General features: G+C 55.5%; 2 protein-coding genes across 4 annotated transcripts; both read left to right on the top strand.

The window, feature by feature from the left end:
* The first annotated feature begins 5,592 nt into the window (after nucleotides 1–5,592).
* PRMT1 (protein arginine methyltransferase 1) lies at nucleotides 5,593–16,316 on the top strand. Of its 3 annotated transcripts, XM_082435968.1 has the most exons (11): nucleotides 5,631–5,742; nucleotides 7,969–8,022; nucleotides 8,582–8,683; nucleotides 9,433–9,588; nucleotides 9,730–9,793; nucleotides 11,834–11,976; nucleotides 12,874–12,961; nucleotides 13,048–13,163; nucleotides 14,051–14,201; nucleotides 14,517–14,638; nucleotides 16,003–16,316. In XM_082435968.1, exons 1-11 carry the CDS (start codon nucleotides 5,707–5,709, stop codon nucleotides 16,084–16,086), a joined length of 1,116 nt encoding a protein of 371 aa, XP_082292094.1. In that variant the 5' UTR covers nucleotides 5,631–5,706; the 3' UTR covers nucleotides 16,087–16,316. The 3 variants fall into 3 exon arrangements, with proteins under 3 accessions (XP_082292095.1, XP_082292094.1, XP_082292096.1); XM_082435969.1 differs by lacking the exon at nucleotides 7,969–8,022 and having other exon boundaries at nucleotides 5,593–5,742; XM_082435970.1 differs by lacking the exons at nucleotides 5,631–5,742; nucleotides 7,969–8,022 and adding an exon at nucleotides 8,234–8,349.
* Nucleotides 16,317–17,060: 744 nt separating this feature from the next.
* ADM5 (adrenomedullin 5 (putative)) lies at nucleotides 17,061–18,850 on the top strand. Its single transcript, XM_082436029.1, has 2 exons — nucleotides 17,061–18,188; nucleotides 18,392–18,850. The coding sequence occupies exons 1-2, from the start codon at nucleotides 18,118–18,120 to the stop codon at nucleotides 18,645–18,647; spliced, it is 327 nt and encodes a 108-aa protein (XP_082292155.1). The 5' UTR covers nucleotides 17,061–18,117; the 3' UTR covers nucleotides 18,648–18,850.
* Nucleotides 18,851–19,041: the final 191 nt, after the last annotated feature.

Below are 19,041 nucleotides of genomic sequence, written 5' to 3'. Positions count from 1 at the left end.
TTATTCCACCTAATCCTGTGTTGATAGTCTTGGAGTCTTTCTAGCTATTTCCAGAAGAAAGCTATGATCTTTCTTCACAAGACATCCAGAACACCACCCTCTTCTCATTTTTCTCTTCACACAGCTCCTTCTGAGCCTTTTTTGCTTGTTTCTCCTCATCTGCCTGTCCGCCAGAAATTTGTCACCTTTTTAGGGCTGTCACCCTCTTCACCGAATTATGTTTGTAAATGTCTAAAATGAAACGCACAGGATCACAAAGGAAGCCAATTACAGTCGAGCCTCAGTATTCGCGGATTCTGTATTTTTCGAATTCACCTACTCGCGAACATTTATTTGTAGTCCACAAACTAATACTCACGTGCTTTCGCAGTTGATGGCAGGCGTGCTTGTGTTCAGAGCAGCAAAGGATCTGACTCGTCCTGTGGGCACCTTTCAGCTCAGATCAGGCGAGGCAACGCGCCTTCTTGTTTCAGCTCTCACACTGTATACAAGCGTCCTTTCTGCAGTCTATTTAGTGGCACATTTTTCACATTTCTGTGATTTTTTTGTGGTGATTTCGCTGTTTGAAAGGGCCCCAAGCATAGCGCTGGAGTGCTGGCTAGCGTTCCTAAGTGCACGAAGGCTACGATGTGCCTCTATTAGACAAACTTCGTTGTAGATAATTTTTGTTACACTGCTGTTGGCTGTGAGATCACTGTGAATGGACCAACTCTATATTAAATAACGTGTCTTTAAACAGAAAACACACGGAAAACCTGATTATATGTTGATAGGTTGGCAAAAGTGTTGTGACAAGATGCTCGTGGGAGCCTGACCCTGTATCTCCCCCAGGATCAATGGCTCGGTGTTTGCCAGTTCAGTGTTCACAGCGACTTTATAGGACGTAACTAGCACAAATAATAAGAATCGAGTGTATGTGGAAATAAAGCTTTCAAGATTTTTTTTAAAATATTTATTTATTTTATTTGGTTGCGCCGGGTCTGTAGTTGCGGCAGGCGGGCTCCTTAGTTGCCCCATGCAGGCCCCTTAGTTGTAGCATGCGAACTCTTAGTTGCGGCATGCATCTGGGATCTCTTTCCCTGACCAGGGATCAAAGCCAGGCCCCTGCATTGGGAGCGCGGCCTCTTAACCACTGCACCACCAGGGAAGTCCCAAAGCTTTCAAGATTAATATAAAAATTAGTGGCCTAATAATAGGCATGCCAGGCTTGGTGGTGCAGTGGTTAAGAATCTGCCTGCCAATGAAGGGGACATGGGTTCGGGCCCTTGTCTGGGAAGATCCCACATGCCACGGAGCAACTAAGCCCGTGCGCCACAACTACTGAGCCTGTGCTCTAGAGCCTGCGAGCCACAACTACTGAGCCCGTGTGCCACAACTACTGAAGCCTGTGTGCCTAGAGCCCGTGCTCCGCAACAAGAGAAACCACTGCAATGAGAAGGCCACACACCGCAATGAAGACCCAACGCAGCCAAAAATAAATTAAAAATAAATTTAAAAAATAATAATAGGCATGCCTCCTCATTAACACATTCATTAAAAACACCTAGGGTGGGTCTCATAACCATGATTTCTAAATAGAACAGGAATGACATTTGGAGGCAGATTAGTTATTACCGTAACAAGTCATATACATCTAGTGGCTTATAATAACACACTAATCTCAGTTTCTATGGGTCAGGGGCGCAGGTGCAGCTTAGCGGGGTGCTTGGCTCAGGATATGACTATGCTGCTATCAAGGTTTCAGCTTCAATCTCATCTGAGACTCGGGGGCCTCTTCCCAGTGCACGTGGTTTTAGCAGGACAATCAGTGTGGCCTCACCTGATTAAGTCAGGCCCACCCAGGAAAATCTCCCTTTTGATGAATTTAAAATTAACCAATTTGAGGGACTTCCCGGGCGGTCCAGCGGTTAAGACTCTGCTCTCCCAATGCAGGAGCCTCAGGTTCGATCCCTGGTCAGGGAACTAGATCCCGAATGCCGCAACTAAAACCCGGCACAGCTAAATTAATTAATTAATTAATTAATTAAAAGAATTAACCAATTTGAAGCCTTAATGTCACCCGCGAACTCCCTTCACCCTTGCCATATAAGGTCACCTAATCAAGGGAGTGACATCCATCTCCTTTGTCATATAACACAACCTACTCCTTGGTATATAACACCAGGGGGCAGAGATCATGGGGGCCATCTTAGAATCCTGCTCACCACAGGAGTATCTACAGCAACTGTCATGTGACATGCAAACCTCTGTGATTTATATTGCGGAACCAGGCACAGGAGCTAATCCTATTTTGATGTGTTGCCCAGATTCTCAGTTGAAGGAAGGACCGAGTTCCAGTTTAGTGAGAGATGTAAGTTTGTACCATCGCAGCTCGTGGACACTTGACTCTCCAGTTTGACTCAGGTCTTCTAGCCACACTTCTTTTTTTTTATTTTATTTTTAAAATTTTTGGCTGCGTTGGGTCTTAGTTGTGGCATGCGGGATCTTCATTGCGGTGCACGGGCTTCTCTCTAGTTGCAGACTGTGTGTTTTCTCTCTCTAGGTGTGGCACGCAGGCTCCAGAGCGCGTGGGCTCTGTAGTTTTGCGGCATGTGGGCTCTCTAGTTGAGGCGCGCGGGCTTAGTTGCCCCGCAGCATGTGGGATCTTAGTTCCCCAACCAGGGATCGAACCCGCATCCCCTGCATTGGAAGGCGGATTCTTTACCCCTGGACTGCCAGGGGAGTCCCTCTAACCACACTTCTAATCACACCAGCTCCCCGGTGCTCTTGTCCATTCCGTGACCTAGTGCAGCACTGGCCAATAGAAATATAATATGAACCACATGTGCTATTTAGAATACACTAGTAGCCCCATTAAAGCAAAGTAAAAAGTAACAGTTAAATTAATTTTAACAATAATTTTTATTTACCCCATTTATCCAAAATAGAATCAGTTCAACATGTAATCAATATAAAAAGTATTAATGATATATTATAGATTCTTTTTTTTACGTGAAGTCTTCAGAATCTGGTGTGTGTTTTACAGCCATAGCAAATCTCAGTTGAGACTTGCCATGGTCCATTGCTCAGTTGTCCCATGTGGCTGCCATCTTGGAAAATGCAGAATTTGACTCTGACGACTCCCCCAGTTTTGCCTCCAGCTCAGACTTCTGCTCTGTACTCTATACCCAATGACATTAGGTTATTTCCTAGTGTTGTAGAGAGTTTGTTACAATTTTTCGTTCTTCATAGCAACACAGAGCAAAAGTAATTGATTGGGTTAAAATGCTTGGCAATCAGAAAAAAAAAAGGTAAAAAGAAACAAACACCCTGCTGAAACATTTGGAGAAATAGAAAAGGAAAAAAAAGATCCATGCAACATACAATGTAGGGGTCAAGACGTGGGTTCAGATAACCGATTAATTGGAATTCATCAAAATGAAAAACTCTCTGCTTTTCAAAGGCAACGTTAAGAAAATGAAAAGATAGGTGACCGACTGGGAGAAAAATTTAAAGTAGATATACCGGGCTTCCCTGGTGGCACAGTGGTTGGGAATCCGCCTGCCAAGGCAGGGCACACAGGTTCGAGCCCTGGTCCGGGAAGATCCCACGTTCCGCGGAGCAACTAAGCCCCTGTGCCACAACTGCTGAGCCCACGTGCCTGGAGGCAGTGCTCCGCAACAAGAGTCCGCCGCAGTGAGAGGCCCGCGCACCGCAGTGAAGAGCGGCCCCCGCTCGCCACAACTAAAAAGAAAGCCCGCGCGCTGTAGCAACGACCCAAAGCAGCCAAAAATAAGATAAATAAATTAAGGAAAGAAAAAAAAAGTAGATATACCTGACAGAGAGCTGTATCCAGAATCTATAAAGAACGTTTATGATTCGTGAATAAGAAAACAACACCGTTTGTAAAAATACACAAAAGGCTTGAGCAGACACTTGACAAAAGAAAATACACAAATGGCCGATAAGCACATGAAACGATGCTGAACAACACTGGCCGTCAGGGCAATGCAAGTCACAACCAGGAGATAATCTCTTCATACCTACAAGAGTGATTAAAATTATAGACTGATTTTATGACGTGCTGGAGGGGATGTGGAGCACCTAGAACTCTCTTGCATCACTGATGGGAATGCAAAATGGTAGAACACCATGGGAAACTTTTGGGCAGTTTCTTACAAACATACACCTAGGGGACTTCCCTGGCGGTCCAGTGGTTAAGACTCGGTGCCTCCACTGCGGGGGGCACGGGTTCGATCCATGGTCGGGGAAGTAAGATCCTGCATGCCGCGTGGCGCGGCCAAAAAACCAACCAAACAAAAACAAAACAAAACAAAAACCCCATACACCTAGCCTATGACCCAGCCATGTGCTCCTAGGTTTACCCAAGGGAAGTGAAAGTGTACGTCCACAGAAGGACCTGGACATGATCGTTCATAGCCACTTTATTCATACCAGCCCTATGAAAACCACCCAGATGTCCATCAACAGGAAAATGTGATCCATCCATACAATGGAATACTCCTCAGCAGTAAAAAGGATTGGACAACCATTATATGCGACATGAACGAATCTCAAAAACATTATGCTGAGGGACAGACACAAAAGAGCACATACTGTATAATTCCATTTATACGAAATTTTAGAAACGGAAAAGCTGCACTATAGTGACACAAAACAGAAAGTGATTGCTTCTGGGGTTGGGTAGGGGAGATGTTGACTAGAAAGAGTCGTGAAGGAACTTTCTGGGTGACGGATACATTCCACAAGTTGCATTTATCTTCATTCAACTAGTAACTTTTTCTGCATGTCCAGGAAAGCTTCCTGGAGGAGGTGGCGACTAAGCTGTGCCCTGACTGACGTATAGGAGTTGGCCAGACGAAGGGGGTGGGTGTTCCCGGCAGGGGTGGGGTTTGGCAAAGGCCAAGTGACTTGAATGGAGTCACTGGGTTTAAAAAACTTGGAACAATTAAGTAGAGGGTTAGGGGTTCAATGCCTCGACACCTGAGTCCTATTCCTGACTTGCTTCGGGACCCCGGACATGACCTCCCTCTCTTTGGGCCTCTCATTGCTTCAGTTTTCCCTCAGGAAAATGGGCACGAGCTCCCTTGTTCCTCCTGGATTTCCCACAGACTGTGAGAAGCCACCGAATGGACGATGAGTGACAGTTCGTTTGAGCCAATCGCTGGAGCCTAAAGCCTTGCCTTCTTTTCTCGTGGGCCAATCGCCATGTCCTCCTTGAGGCCGGCCGCTTGGCGGAGGCTGGCCAAAGGCCTCGTGACGTCACAGATTTGATAAACCAATAGCAGCTATGAAGAGGCGGGTCATTTTGGTGATAGACAGCTCTATTTCAAGATGTCCGCTTAGCGCAGGGTCTGCCGGGAAGCTTTGAGGCGGTCTTGGGGAGTAGGGGCGGGAACTCCCGGTAGATTTTGCCCAATCATCAGTCGCACTTCTTGCGACAGACGGGCAGTCTTTCCCATCCCGGTCGACTTATGGGGGCGGGGTTCGGCACGCCAGACTGGGCGGGCCCCTCGACTTTGATGGGCGTCTTCTTCACCCAATTGCTAAACGGTATTCCCAGACGGGTCGCCTCCATTGCCAATGAGATCTCCTGGCGGGGTCGCGGTGGGCGGGCCTTGGACCCTCCGGTATAAGGCGGTCCCGGGGGAGTGCGGAGAAAGGGGGGGGTCTCGACGGCCGGAGGAGGAGTAGGCGCGGGTGAAGATGGCGGCAGCCGAGGCCGCGAACTGCATCATGGAGGTGAGCGCCTGGAGCGCCGTCGGGGGCAGGGGGCGGGGGGCGGTTTGGAGGTCGGTATTTTATGCCTCCGTCTTGGGGAAGGGGCTCTGAGTCGCCGGATTGGGGCTGAAGGCCCCCAGCCGTACGGAGGGGGCGCCGCATTCAACGGATCTGGAGATACCGTTTGAAGTGCGGGTTCCCTAGCTTTCGGGGGCCTGAGGCAGCACGGTGCTCCGAGGGTCTCCTGCCCCCTTCCACGTGGAGGAGGGCTGGGGGCGCTTCCGGCCTGGCCCCCACGTGGCCGCGGCGCGGTGGGTGGGGAGGTGGTGTGCCGTGCCCGCTGGCCCGGCGGGTTCCACGTGCGGGACAAAGGCCCCGCCCCCGGCCGGGGGAGGGGCGCCCCGGGGGGGCGGAGAGGAGGCTCCGACCCTCCTGAGACCCCCTGCCCTCCTCCCCGGGGATCGTGACAGGCACCTCGGGATGGGACTTACTTGGGGACCTCCGCGAAGTAAAGAGTCTCTTGGGAGGGGCAGTGTATCTCGACTCTCAACAAATCCCTTCCCGGGACCAGGGCATCTGTTTAGGCATCCGTCCAGGTTTCGTGCACTCTTGCGTTGGGATTGTAGGAAGACGAAGGATTGGTTCCCTCCGGGCCCCCCTCACACCCCCTGTTTCCTGTCCCTGGATTCTCCCCGCTTTGGGAGCTAGGGGGATGGGGCATGCCCCTGTGACCTCCCTCTGGTTGGTGGGGGGGCATCTAGCTGAAGGAGATCCTTCCGGCTTAGGCGCTGTGCACCCCCTTGTGGCCATTTCTGGGTGTGTGGGAGGGACATCTTTTTCATGGGGCGTGTCCCAAAGCCCACCTCCCCGTCGAAGCCCTCCCGGGCGAGGGGAGGGAGAATCTGTACTGGGAAAGGGATGTGAGGGAATGGACGCAGCGAACTTTACCCGCTTCTGGAGCCCGTTCTCTCCCTGGGGCATTTGTGAGGGTGGGAGTTGACCTCCCCCTTCCTGAGGCCCTGTTTGAGGGTCCTGAGCCTGGTTGCCTGAAATGGTGCCCCGTGAGGTTTGGTTCTCGTGCAGCCATGTGGGGCTGGTTCCGGTGCTGTGTTTCAAGCGCTCTGGGGGCTTGTTTGGCGGTGGTATCGGCGGTGTTGAGAAATGCGCCCCAGTGGGAAATCCTCTCACCAGCAGCCCTTCTTAATCCGCGTCATTCACTGGCTTGGGAGGATAGAGGTGGGGCTTGGAGCCCAGGGGGTCGTGTCTGTGATTTCACGCTTCTTGGAGCCTAGAGGGTGGTTACATCGGGAAAAGCTGTAATCTGATGGGGTCTTCCTACTCTCACCCCTTACCTTGTAACAGTCTCTGGAATGGGAGGTCGGCTCCCAAGATGCATACCTTGGGGGGCAGCCCCTAGGGGTCACTTCAATGACTCCTATCCCCCTCGGCTCTCTCCTGGACCAGGGCCTGTGTGGGTGGAGGAAATATCTTCCCCAGAGGTTGCCCCAGGACTTCGCCCCACACCGGGGGGGTTTCAGGGCCTGGGATAGTTGTTTGAATGGAGGGTAGGTGGGCTTGAGGATCCAGGGTCTGGCCTCCTCCCTCCTGGGCAGAGAGTGATAATCGAGAAGGTTGGCTCTCACTGGTTTTGTTTGGAACTCCCTGAGTCCAAGGCAGGAGCTAGCGGCCGGGGTGCCAGCTCTGGTGGGGGCGTCTGTGTGCCACACCTCCTTTCTGGAATCCTCTCAGACGAGAGACTGGTTTGCAGAGGTGGCAGGTGCCCAGTGGGTACCCCCTGCCAGCCACCCTCCCCCAGCTACTCATGGCACCCCAGGATTGGGGTTTGTGTCAGGAAGTGTCACCTAATCTGGGGGGATTAGGTGATGAGGGGGAGTGACAGCTGGCAGTGCCTGTGTGCCCAGCGGGTGCCAGTTCCTCTGGCCTGGATGGGGGAGGTGTGTGTCATCAGGTGCCTGGCCAAAGAGGGGCAGTGTGGGTGCAGGCCACCATCTCTCCAGCCACAGCTGGGATAGAACCCCCCTTCCCCCTCTACTCCCACCCACCCGCCCTGCACCCTTTTAAAAACAGCCTTGCCTCTTTATTTGTTCCCTCTACCACCACTCCCCTCAAAAAAAAGCAAAATTGTAGGAAACACCTCATTCTCCCCCAAGAGCCCGGGTCCCCTGGCCTGGCCCTCCCCTAGTCACTCCCAGTAGCTAATCCTTTCTCCCTGTTACTCTCTCCTAGAATTTTGTAGCCACCTTGGCTAATGGGATGAGCCTCCAGCCGCCTCTTGAAGAAGTAAATATCCTTTTGTGAGACCCTTCCCCACATATACATATCTTGTCACACATCAGGCCCCTTCTAGTGGTCTTAACTATGATCCCTCCTGCTTCAAACCAGTTCACCCTGTGCCCCGGAAACACTTAGTACAAACTCCCTCCAGGTTTGTGGCCCCTATCTGGCCTCCCCCAACACTGTGGCTACTTCCTTAACTCCATTTCCAGCCCCCCTTTGTCCTTCCCTATGTCTGCCCCCGTTCTGCCTTCCCCTCTGCTCCCCTCCCCAGCTGTGGGCTGAGCTAGAGACGGGGGCAGAGAGACTGGAGAGATGGTGGGCGTGGCTGAGGTATCAGGGGTGCTCTCCTGGATGGTGCTCTGGGGGGTCCTGGAAGAGGAAAATGGGGTGTTAGGTTTGGGGGTTCCTGGGAGAGGCAAGATGGCAGGCGGGGGCTGTAGGGTTGCCATGGTATGGTTTGGGAGGGTGGTTCTGTACTCCAGGGAGAAGTAGGGACCTGGAGACTTAGGAGTCTGTGGGGAGCCCCCAGGTTTGACCCCTGCTCCCATCCGCCCGCTCCCAGGTCTCCTGTGCCCAGGCAGAAAGCAGCGAGAAGCCCAACGCTGAGGACATGACGTCCAAAGATTACTACTTTGACTCCTATGCTCACTTTGGCATCCACGAGGTGAGTACGGACAGACGGCTCTTAAAGCTGCTGAGTCTTCAAGGGGGTTAATGTTTAGGAGGGCTGGAACTTAATTTCCAACGCATGCGCACTGCCTTCCCTGGCAGCGGGCCTCCCCTCTGCGCATGCGAGGCTCACTCCAGGGTCGCCTCTCCCAGCCATTCGTTGCCTTGGAGACAGAGGTTAGCCTGGCTCTCTGCCGGGCCCCTCTTGGGAGGCTGGGGTTGGAGCGCGCATGTGTGCCTGAGACTTCAGCTAGAGGTCAGGGCCTGCCGGTCTCTGCCGCCCTCTAGTGACCGGCGGCGGGATTGTCCCCCAGCTGCTCCGAAGGCTTCTCGACCCTTTTGCACGCGATGGAGGCTGAGGTCCCAGAAAGCAGCTGGGATGGAATTGTGAAGATTTTTCTTTTTTTAATTGTTATAAAATATACATAACAAAATTTACCATTTGCAAGTATGCGGTTCAGTGGCATTAACTTGCTGAGGACTTTTTAAAGCCAAGGCTCACAGGGGCTTAGGTGGCAATGGTAGAACCTGGCTGATACGGGAGTTTAGTCCACCCAATCCGATTTTACAAATAGGGAAACTGAGGCGTGTGGAAGGGAAATGACTTGTTCCAAGGGGACTAAAGCAAGTTTGAGGTCTGAGCTCTAGCTCTCGAAACGGTCAGTGTGTTGGAGGCCAGGGCACCCTGTTTTCCAGCTGGGGATGCAGGCCCCCTCATGATACCTTTGTACCCACCCCCTCCAGGAAATGCTGAAAGATGAGGTCCGCACCCTCACGTACCGAAACTCCATGTTTCACAACCGGCACCTTTTCAAAGACAAGGTGGTGCTGGACGTGGGCTCGGGCACAGGGATCCTCTGCATGTTCGCTGCCAAGGCCGGGGCCCGCAAGGTCATCGGGGTGAGTGTCCTAGGCAGTGGGCGGGCCTGGGCCTGGGGACGGAAAGGGGGCCCCTTGGGGCTCAGGGATTGGGTGGAGGGGGATGGGGACTGAGGGTGGGACTGGGGGGGCTCTCACCCTCCCTTCTTCCTGGGCCCCCAGATCGAGTGTTCCAGTATCTCTGATTATGCGGTGAAGATCGTCAAAGCCAACAAGTTAGACCACGGTGAGCCCAGGAAGAGAACGGGTTTGTGGGGAGGGAGTGGGTGATCCCAGCTTCCCCGGGGCCCTCAGCAAGGGGATGGGGGCCACTGAACTCAGATTCAGGCGTTCCTCCTCCGTGGACTCTGGGCTGCCGACAGCCCAAGAATCCAGCCTTCTCAGAACCTACCACCTGACAAGTCATCTTAGAATCTGAGTGCAGAAGTCGCAAACTCAGTGCCTCAGTCTTTAAAAAAGGGGGGGAGGGGGAGCGGGGCAAGAAGCAGTCTTTAGTTTTTTCAGTGAGTGTTAGAGTCACGTGGTTGGCATCTGAGGGCCTGTAGTAAGAAGTCTCCTACCTGCCTCTCAGCCGCGCTTCTCTGAGTGCAGCCAATGGTCCCTTCCAGAGAAGTCCGTATCTATGAGCAAATATACGTGTGTGTGTGTTTCTACGTTCACGTGCCGGTTTTTGACACAGATAGCATTTCATACATATTGATACAAGTCTTCTGCCCTTTGCTTTTTTCACCTGCTTATTGTGTGGTTTAACACTTTTCACAATGTTGAGAGGATCTTGCTTTTTGATGGCTGCCATCATCTGTCTACACATACACCAGCTTTCTTAACCAAGTCCCTGGTGATGAGCATTTAAGCTTCCGAGGTTTTCATTCCCCCACGCGTAATATCATTGTCATCTCATATACGAACTAGTGTATCTGTGAGGTCAGTTCATAAAAGTAGGATCGTGTGGGTCAAAAATGGAAGTTGGGCAGATACTGCCAAATTGTCCTTCCCACCTGCAAGGTTTGAGGGGCAGAGAACATGGGAAGATGGTGGGTTTTCCAGATGTGAGGGCTCTTGGCATTCTAGAAGCTGAAGGGATTTTATTAAAAGAGACTAATATAACGCATCCCCAAGTACCCATCACTCAGCTTTAAATATCTCCTTCTGGAGCAAATTCCTACTGTATGAGTACTGCTGTGTGTGTCTCTAATAGATAAGGCCATCTTAAAAGCATGACCTGGGCTTCCCTGGTGGCACAGTGGTTGAGAATCCGCCTGCCAATGCAGGGTACACGGGTTTGAGCCCTGGTCTGGGAAGGTCCCACATGCCACGGAGCAACTAAGCCCATGTGCCATAACTACTGAGCCTGCACTCTAGAGCCCGTGAGCCACAACTGCTGAAGCACCTGGAGCCTGTTCTCCGCAACAGGGGAAGCCACCACAATGAGAAGCCTGTGCACCACAACAAAGAGTAGCCCCCTCACCTCAACTAGAGAAAGCCCATGCGCAGCAATGAAGACCCAGCACAGCCAAAAATAAATAAATAAAATAAGTAAATTAAACCCCCCCCCACACACAAAATGTGACCTGGCGGTCCAGTGGTTAGGACGTGGCGCTTTCACTGCTGGGGCCGGGGTTCGATCCATGGTCGGGGAACTAAGATCTCACAAGCTGCAGAGTGCAGCCAAAAAAAAAAAAAAAAAAAAGACCATGACTGTTAGTGGGAAAATTTTTTTTTTTTTTTAATTTTTCTTTTTTTGAAAAACAAAACAAAGCAAAACCCTCGTGTCGAGGGCTGACTTTTAATAGACTGCAGCGAGGGAGCTTCTCTGCTGCGTATGAAACCCTGACCCAGAAGCAGGTCGTCTACGAATGGTTTAGCAGCTTCCCCACGAATGTGCAGTGCGTGACGGGCGAGGGGTCAGCCACCTTTCTGACCGGGCCTCATGTCCCAGGACGAAGGGCTCTCTGCACCGGGCCCCAGGCCTGACTGTTAGTGGCAAAATCTTAACATCACCTAATACCTAATCCACGTAAAGTTTTTGCTCCTGCCTCAAAAATACCCCATGATGAATGAATTTTAAAACTAAGTTAACAGGGTGTGGCTTCAGCTCGCAGAGTTCTTTGTAGATGCCCCAATACAACCCCCAGCCCTTCCTTGAGAAGACAAGGGCTGTCCCAGTGGGGTCCCCAGGCCCTGGACCACCCCCCATCCCCCCCAAGGGAGGCGAGCAGATGGGCCTCCTCTGGGCTGGTGGCATGTGCCCTTGTCTGCCCCACAGTGGTGACCATCATCAAGGGGAAGGTGGAGGAGGTGGAGCTTCCGGTGGAGAAGGTGGACATCATCATCAGCGAGTGGATGGGCTACTGCCTCTTCTACGAGTCGATGCTCAACACCGTGCTCTACGCCCGGGACAAGTGGCTGGTGAGGCCCCCAGTGGGGTGGGAGCAGCTGATGCAGGCCAGGGCCCTTCAGCTGTTTGTTGAGCATATGTCAGGATCCAGGCAGAAAAGGAAAGCCATGCTAGGTATTTCCCACAGTGGCAGTGAATACAGGGGATTGAATACATCTTCTACACAGATGTTAGGAGGCCCACAGCCAAGACGGAGGGGAGCCAGTACTGGAAGCTAGACAGGGACAGGGAGATGGTACAGTGTCAGGAGAGTTAGTGCTGGGAAGAGAACGATAGCAGGGCATAGGGATAGGGAGGGACTGGGGGGCTGTGGTCCCAGGTGCTCAAGTCAGAGCAGGCCTCCCACGGGAGGTGACTGAGACCTGAACAGAGGATGGGAAGGAGCTGCATGGGATCTGAGGGGAAAGGCACACTGGGCAGAGGGTTTCAGCCAGTGCATAGGTTCTGGGGCAGGAGTGCGCTTGCTGTGTGTTGAGCAGCGGCGAAGTTGTAGTGGAATGAGGATCTGGAGGAGTGCTGGGAGGTGAAGTTGGAGGTGAGGGGTGGAGGGGCCTATGCAGATCTCGCAGGGTCTCGTGGACCCCTGAGAGATTTTGCTTTACTCCTCAGGGGAGTGGGGGCGGGGGTGGTGGTTCTGAGGATCCCTCAGGACCTCTGAAGGACAGGGTCTGACGTAGATGCTCCTGGGAGCCATCAGGCAGCCATCCGGGGAGTAAACCGAGGGCCGAGGCTGGGGACCAGTGAGGGGGCTGCTTCAGGAGTCCACGTGGGAAATGTTGGTAGCTCAGACCAGGGCGGGGGCAGGGGTGGTGGATAAAGAGACAAAACGGGCAAGGAGACAAAATGGGGCAGCGTTGCCAAGGCCCCCCATCCTTCATGCCCTTGCCCTGCTCCTTTGCACTCTGCAGGCACCCGATGGCCTCATCTTCCCGGACCGAGCCACGCTGTATGTGACGGCCATCGAGGACCGGCAGTACAAAGACTATAAGATCCACTGTGAGCTCGGGGCCCGAGGAGCCCGAGGGGTGGGGCAGGCTCGGGGCCGGGTGCCCCCACGGGCTCACCCCTCCCCTCCTCCCCAGGGTGGGAGAACGTGTACGGCTTTGACATGTCTTGCATCAAAGACGTGGCCATCAAGGAGCCCCTGGTGGATGTGGTGGACCCCAAGCAGCTGGTCACCAACGCCTGCCTGATAAAGGTGAGGGGGGGGCGGGTGGCTGGGTGTCCCGCAGGGTCAACCCAAGAAGGGCCAGTGCGTGGGACCTCAGTGCACAGAGTGCTTGCTTGCCTGAGGTCTTGGGAGCCTGACGGATCTGCTGGAGGTGGCGCTAGAGGCCTGGAGAAGCCACTTCATTTAAAGAGCTTTGTGAGCCAGGCATGGCCCTCGGGTTCCAGAACAAGGCAGTGACGTGGGCTGGCCCTGCTCCCAAGGCACACCTCCCGGAGGGCACGTCCGCCCGAGGCAGGCAGCTAAGACCCCAGGCAGGGCCACCAAATGCAGAAAGCCCAGCGCCACGAGTGAGTTTATACGCACGTGGACCCTGGTAAAGACTACCAGCAGCCATCATTTTTTGAGGTCCCCCTCCCGACCCACAGCATCAGATCTTGCTGGGATGCTCATGGCGGGAAAACTGGATGGAGGAGGGAGTTTGTAGAGGTAGATGGCAGGGCAGGCGCCCTGACTGGACGAGCCTCCACGGCCTGAGTCGGGAGCCCCGGTTTTGTTCTGTGCACCGGGGAGCAGTCAAAGGGTTTTAAGCAGGGATGTGACATGATCTGTTTTTAAATTGTCGCACTGGCTGATAACGTGGAGTAAGGGATGTGGGGGGAGAGGGCGGGAGCCATGGAACCCTGTTAAGGTGCTGCCGCATCGGAGGGGGGGATGGTGGCCACGGGCAGGGTACAGGCAGTGGAGAGGGGAAAATGGTCGATTCTCTAAGGAACAGTAGTTGTTGTAGGAGGTCGAACTGTCAGATTTGGGGCTGGAGTTGGGAGAGCAGGGAACAAGGGTTCCAGCGGGGCCCCCCCAGGTTTCCCCGCTGGGCCAGAGGTTGGGGAGTGGGGCTCACGAGGCTCATCCCGCAGGAGGTGGACATCTACACGGTCAAGGTGGAAGACCTGACCTTCACCTCCCCCTTCTGCCTGCAAGTGAAGCGGAATGACTACGTGCATGCGCTGGTGGCCTACTTCAACATCGAGTTCACCCGCTGCCACAAGAGGACCGGTTTCTCCACCAGTGAGGCGGGGCCCTGGGGCGGCGGGGGCCCAGGGACCGTGGGGCACGTGACAAGAGTGGCCAGAGGGAGCCACGGGGACACCGAGGACCCGGGTTCTGACGCCGGCTCTGCCAGCCAACCCGAGCGTGCGGTGCCTCCGTTTCCCTACCCGTGAAACAGCCCCTCCCAGGCTTGATAAGGGTGAAGGGGCCACAGTCACCGCTTAGCCGGTAGTCACTGGCTGGTGGGGTGTCCAGGCAGAGGGAAGGTGCGGGCTGGGAAGGTTCGGAGGCGGGTGGGCCCGGCTGACCCGCCTCCCCCGCCTCCCCCGCCAGGCCCTGAGTCCCCATACACGCACTGGAAGCAGACGGTGTTCTACATGGAGGACTACCTGACGGTGAAGACAGGAGAGGAGATCTTTGGCACCATTGGCATGCGGCCCAATGCCAAGAACAACGTGAGGCTCTTGCTGGGGGGTGGACTCAGGGGCACCTCTCCCTGTTCTGGGGCCCCAGCACCCCTCAGCCCCAAGCCTGCCAGCCGGCCTGGCTACACTCTGCTCTGGCCTCATCTGTCTGGGGGCCCCCCAGGTCTGTCTATGGACCACAGTTTTATTGAGCACCTACTAGAAACCAGGGGGCCGCGGGGCCCCAGCGGTGATCAGGCTGAGCCCCTGCCGTCCTGGCACTCATGTTGTAGACACAGGACAGTCATGTAGTAAATGCCAGCAGGAGGTGACTTCTGTGTCCACCTGGGAAAGGGGCCGGCAGTTATTGGAGCAGGTGGGGGCGGGGCCAGAGGGAGACCTGACAGGATATCCTCGCCCAGGTATGGGGGTGAGGGAAGGGAAGGAGGGCCGTTTCTTCCTCTGCTTTTTTCTCCTGAGTACCTGGCAGGACGGAGCTGCCATCAGCCTGAGACGGTGGGGAAGCAGGTCTGGGGCAAAGTCAGGAGCTTCTGTGCAGCCAGTGTGGGTGCGCCCGCTTTCTAAGTCAGGGAGATGAGAACCGGTTTAAGCAGCTGTTCTCAACCAGGGATGATTTTGCCCCACCCACCCATGTCATTGTCTGGAGACATTTTGGGTGTCACAACTGAAGAAGGGGTACTGCTGGCATCTAGTGGGTAGAGGCGGGGGAGCTGCTCTATCTGCAGCGCACAAGATAAGAATCCCCCCACAGCGAGGAGTGGTCCAGCCCTAGATGTCAGTAGTGCAGAGGTGGAGAAAACCCAAACTAGAAACTGAAAGAGACCCAGAGAGGGAGGAGGAAGCTGGGAGCCAGGGGTGAAGTGCAGTGAGGACTGAGGGCGGAAGTCATTGAGGTCATTGGTGACTTTGCCCCAGTTTTTCCAGCGTGCTGGGGGTGGCGGGCACAGGAGGGTTGGCGTCCAGGAAGCCTTGGAGGAGAGGAAGTGGGGACGGTGGGGTAGGACCACAGAGCTTTTTGAGAGGAGGAAGTTTGCTTCTTGTAAAAGAAGGAGAAAATAACTTGGTGATGGGGATGGTTTTGATGGGGGAAATCATGATGCAAGAGACAGCAGCTGAGCTCTGCCACCCCACCCAAGGCGGGGGCGTGGCTGGGTTCCAGGTGGGTTTGAGGATGTCACGTGGAGCTTCTCACGGGGAGTCAGGCGGGGTTCAAGACAGATGCTGGGAGTGGGACCGGCAATGTGGGGTCTCTGGGGAGGGTGTGTAGACAGCCGGGGGGCCCACGGCACCTCAGGTGGGCTGGGGTGGCCACCCCTCCCTACCGCACCCCCGCTGCCCTCTGTCTCGGCCTGCCCTGTCCCGGGTTCCCCCTCACGCCCGCACTCTCCCCACAGCGTGACCTGGACTTCACCATTGACCTGGACTTCAAAGGCCAGCTGTGTGAGCTGTCCTGTTCCACTGACTACCGGATGCGCTGAGGCAGCATCCGGCTTCTCCCACCCCGGCCGGGCCGGCCCTGCAAGGGCCCAGGGGCTGCAGCGTTCTTAGGCAGTTTCGGGGCTCCCCCTTCCTCTCCCTCCCTCCCACAGAAGGGGGTTTCCGGGGCCTGGGCCAGGGGCGGGGAGGGGGGCGGGCACATCGTGACTGTGTTTTTCATAACTTATGTTTTTATATGGTTGCATTTACGCCAATAAATCCTCAGCTGGGACGGCTCAGCTTCCTGGGGGCGAAGTGGGGTTGGGGTTCCGTCCACAGGTGCTGAGATGCCAGGCACCCAGAGCGTGGGGACAGCGCCTGCTGATGGCTGCCGGTTTCTGTCACCACTTCTGTGTCTCTGGGTCTTACTACACCTCCACCCCACCCCCGCCGTCTCTGGGGTTCCACAGCCCTGCTCTCAAGTCTTTGTCCCACCTCTGCCCTCAGGTCACTCGCAGGGCCTTCTCCACTGGCTCTCGGGGTCTGTGCCCCCCACCTCCCTCTCTCTCAGGCCTCCTGAGGCCCTGGTCCCTCTTGTCCCCACTGGGCCAGACTCCTGCTCCCAGCTGCCCTGCTGGGCTGGGGGAGGGCTGGAGTGTGGGTTCCCGCACAGCTGGGCCCTTAAGTTCCTCAGAAAGCTCTCTCCCGCCTTCCCCCATCACACACATTGTTCCTCTCTGGCTGTTTTTTCCTGTCCAGGACCCTCCAAGGCCAAACCAGGGCTGACTGGCAGAGACTACTGCCCTGCCCTCTCCAGCTGGGGAAACTGAGTCGGGGGGGGGGTGTTGGAGGGGGATAGAGTTCTTTTTTTTTAATTTTTATTTATTTATTTTTGGCTGCGTTGGGTCTTAGTTGCTGCGCGCGGGCTTTCTCTAGTTGCGGCAAACGGGGGCTACTCTTCGCTGTGGTGCGCGGGCTTCTCATTGCGGTGGCTTCTCGTTGCGAAGCACGGGCTCTAGGCACGCGGGCTTCAGTAGTTGTGCACGGGGTTAGTTGCTCCGCAGCATGTGGGATCTTCCCAGACCAGGGGATCAGGGCTCAAACCTGTGTCCCCTGCATTGGCAGGCGGATTCTTAACCTCTGCACCACCAGGGAAGTCCGGGGATAGAGTTCTTTGTGGGGTTGGGTGCCTGCTTCCTCCCCCAGCCTGGCTCGGAGCTCGGGGGGGGGGGGTTCCCACCCTCTGCCCCACTTTACGGAGATGCACACTGAGGCCCCACTAGCCTGCTTCACAACTCCCCAGGGGCTGTCTGTTCAGCCTCTGCTGCCGACATGGTGTCTACACGTGCCTGCCCTTCCTTTCCCAAGAGTTGCTGGTCCCCCAGGTCTCTGTCCATACGATCTGGATCACCGGAGACAGAATCCCAGGCTTTTCTTTCCATGGCCCTCCTACACCTGCTTCAGTACAGCTGGAGCGCTAGGCCTGCCCGCAACCCACACCCGACTACACCTATTCCTCTTCTACCAGGAGGGTGTTAGGGCCCAGACTCTCTCTACAACTTCAAGTGGCTGTCTTTGCCACCTGTCCCAATTGCCAATGTCCCACTTTGCCCAGCCCCCTCTCTGGAAGTCGCCTGTCCCCTGAGACTTAACGCTAGTCGGGTCCCTGACAGAGATGAGGGCGAGTTCGCATCTAAGTAGCCTAGCGCTTCCCCGCCCCCACCCCTTTCCTGGAAGCCCGAAGCTGCGACGTCACTTGCAGGTGTCAGCTGCCCCGCCCCTCCTCCCTCCGCCTTAAAGGGGTCGCGTCTCCCGAGGCCTCCCAGGGGCGTAGATAGCACCTCGGCGGGACCCGTGAGGGCTCCGTGGCCGCGGTGCGGGAGGTGGGCGTCCGGATCCTAATCCTGCCCTTCTGGCATGGTGTGGCTCTTGGCCTCTGTTTTCTCGGCCTGAGAAGTGGGGACGCCCGGATTCCTCGCACTAAAGCAGTCTCTCAGAGGGCATTTTCCAGGCCCGGAAAGGGGGCGGGGCCGCAGCCCAGAGGAGCAGCTTCCCCCACCGGCTTCTCGGACCCCGCCCGCCCCACCCCCACGATGACCGCCCACATCCTCCTCCTGTTGCTCCTCGCCTCCTCTACCCTGGGGTACCCGGACTCCGCGGGCAGGTGAGAAACGCCGGTGGCAGCGGGAACAGAGCCGGAGGGAGACGCGAGGGGCGTGCGACCTCTCTAGGCGGTTTTCCGCTTCGGTGGAATGGGAAGTTGATCAGGAAACGCGCCCGCCAATCTCGGAGTTCTGGGTCGCCCACGGGGCTCCATTTCTCGAGTGGATTGTTTGAACCCGCTCTTCTCCCACGCTCCATCCCCAGGCGGCCCCGGCACCAGGTCTCCCAGCTGCGCGGGCACCTCTGTTCACTGGGCACGTGCCAGACGCACCGCCTGCCAGAGATTATATACTGGCTCCGCTCTGCCTCCACCAAGGAGCTCTCAGGGAAGGCGGGCCGCAAGCCTCAGGATCCCCACAGCTATGGGCGCCGGCGGCGGCGCGCGGCCAGACTCTTGCTGCGTCTTCAGGACCCCAGCCTGCGGCAAGGAGGCCAGCTCAGTGCCCAGCTCGCTGGGTGATGTTGGGCACATCTCTGCTCGTCCCCTGGCTTCAGTCTACCCATCTGTGTATCGGGGCCGTGACCCCAAGTTTCTTTTCCCCTAACTCCACCTCCTGGGCTCTCCCCAGGCTGCGACTGGGCTGGACCACGTGCACACCGGACCCAGCATGGACAAAGAATATTAACGTCCAGAGCTGAATAAAACGAGAGTTCCATGTTTCAGTCTCTGCTTGTCTGTGCCCGTTCTGGCCACCCAATCTGAGCCCGGTCCCTGAGCCCCTCCCCTTTACCCACGCACTTTTCCCCTCACGGAAGTCCCTCTGACTGACTTGAACCCAATCTGCTGTAGCACCTCCACGCCAACTTAATCCCTGCAGCTGCATCTTCCGTGGGTGGTTTTGGTGGGCCGACCT

The sequence above is a fragment of the Balaenoptera physalus genome (genome assembly GCF_965194825.1).
Source record: "Balaenoptera physalus genome assembly, chromosome: 19".
In the NCBI taxonomy this organism is placed as follows: Eukaryota; Metazoa; Chordata; class Mammalia; order Artiodactyla; family Balaenopteridae; genus Balaenoptera; species Balaenoptera physalus.
Note: the sequence above shows the minus strand (reverse complement) of the source record. Positions and strands in the feature narration are given on the sequence as shown.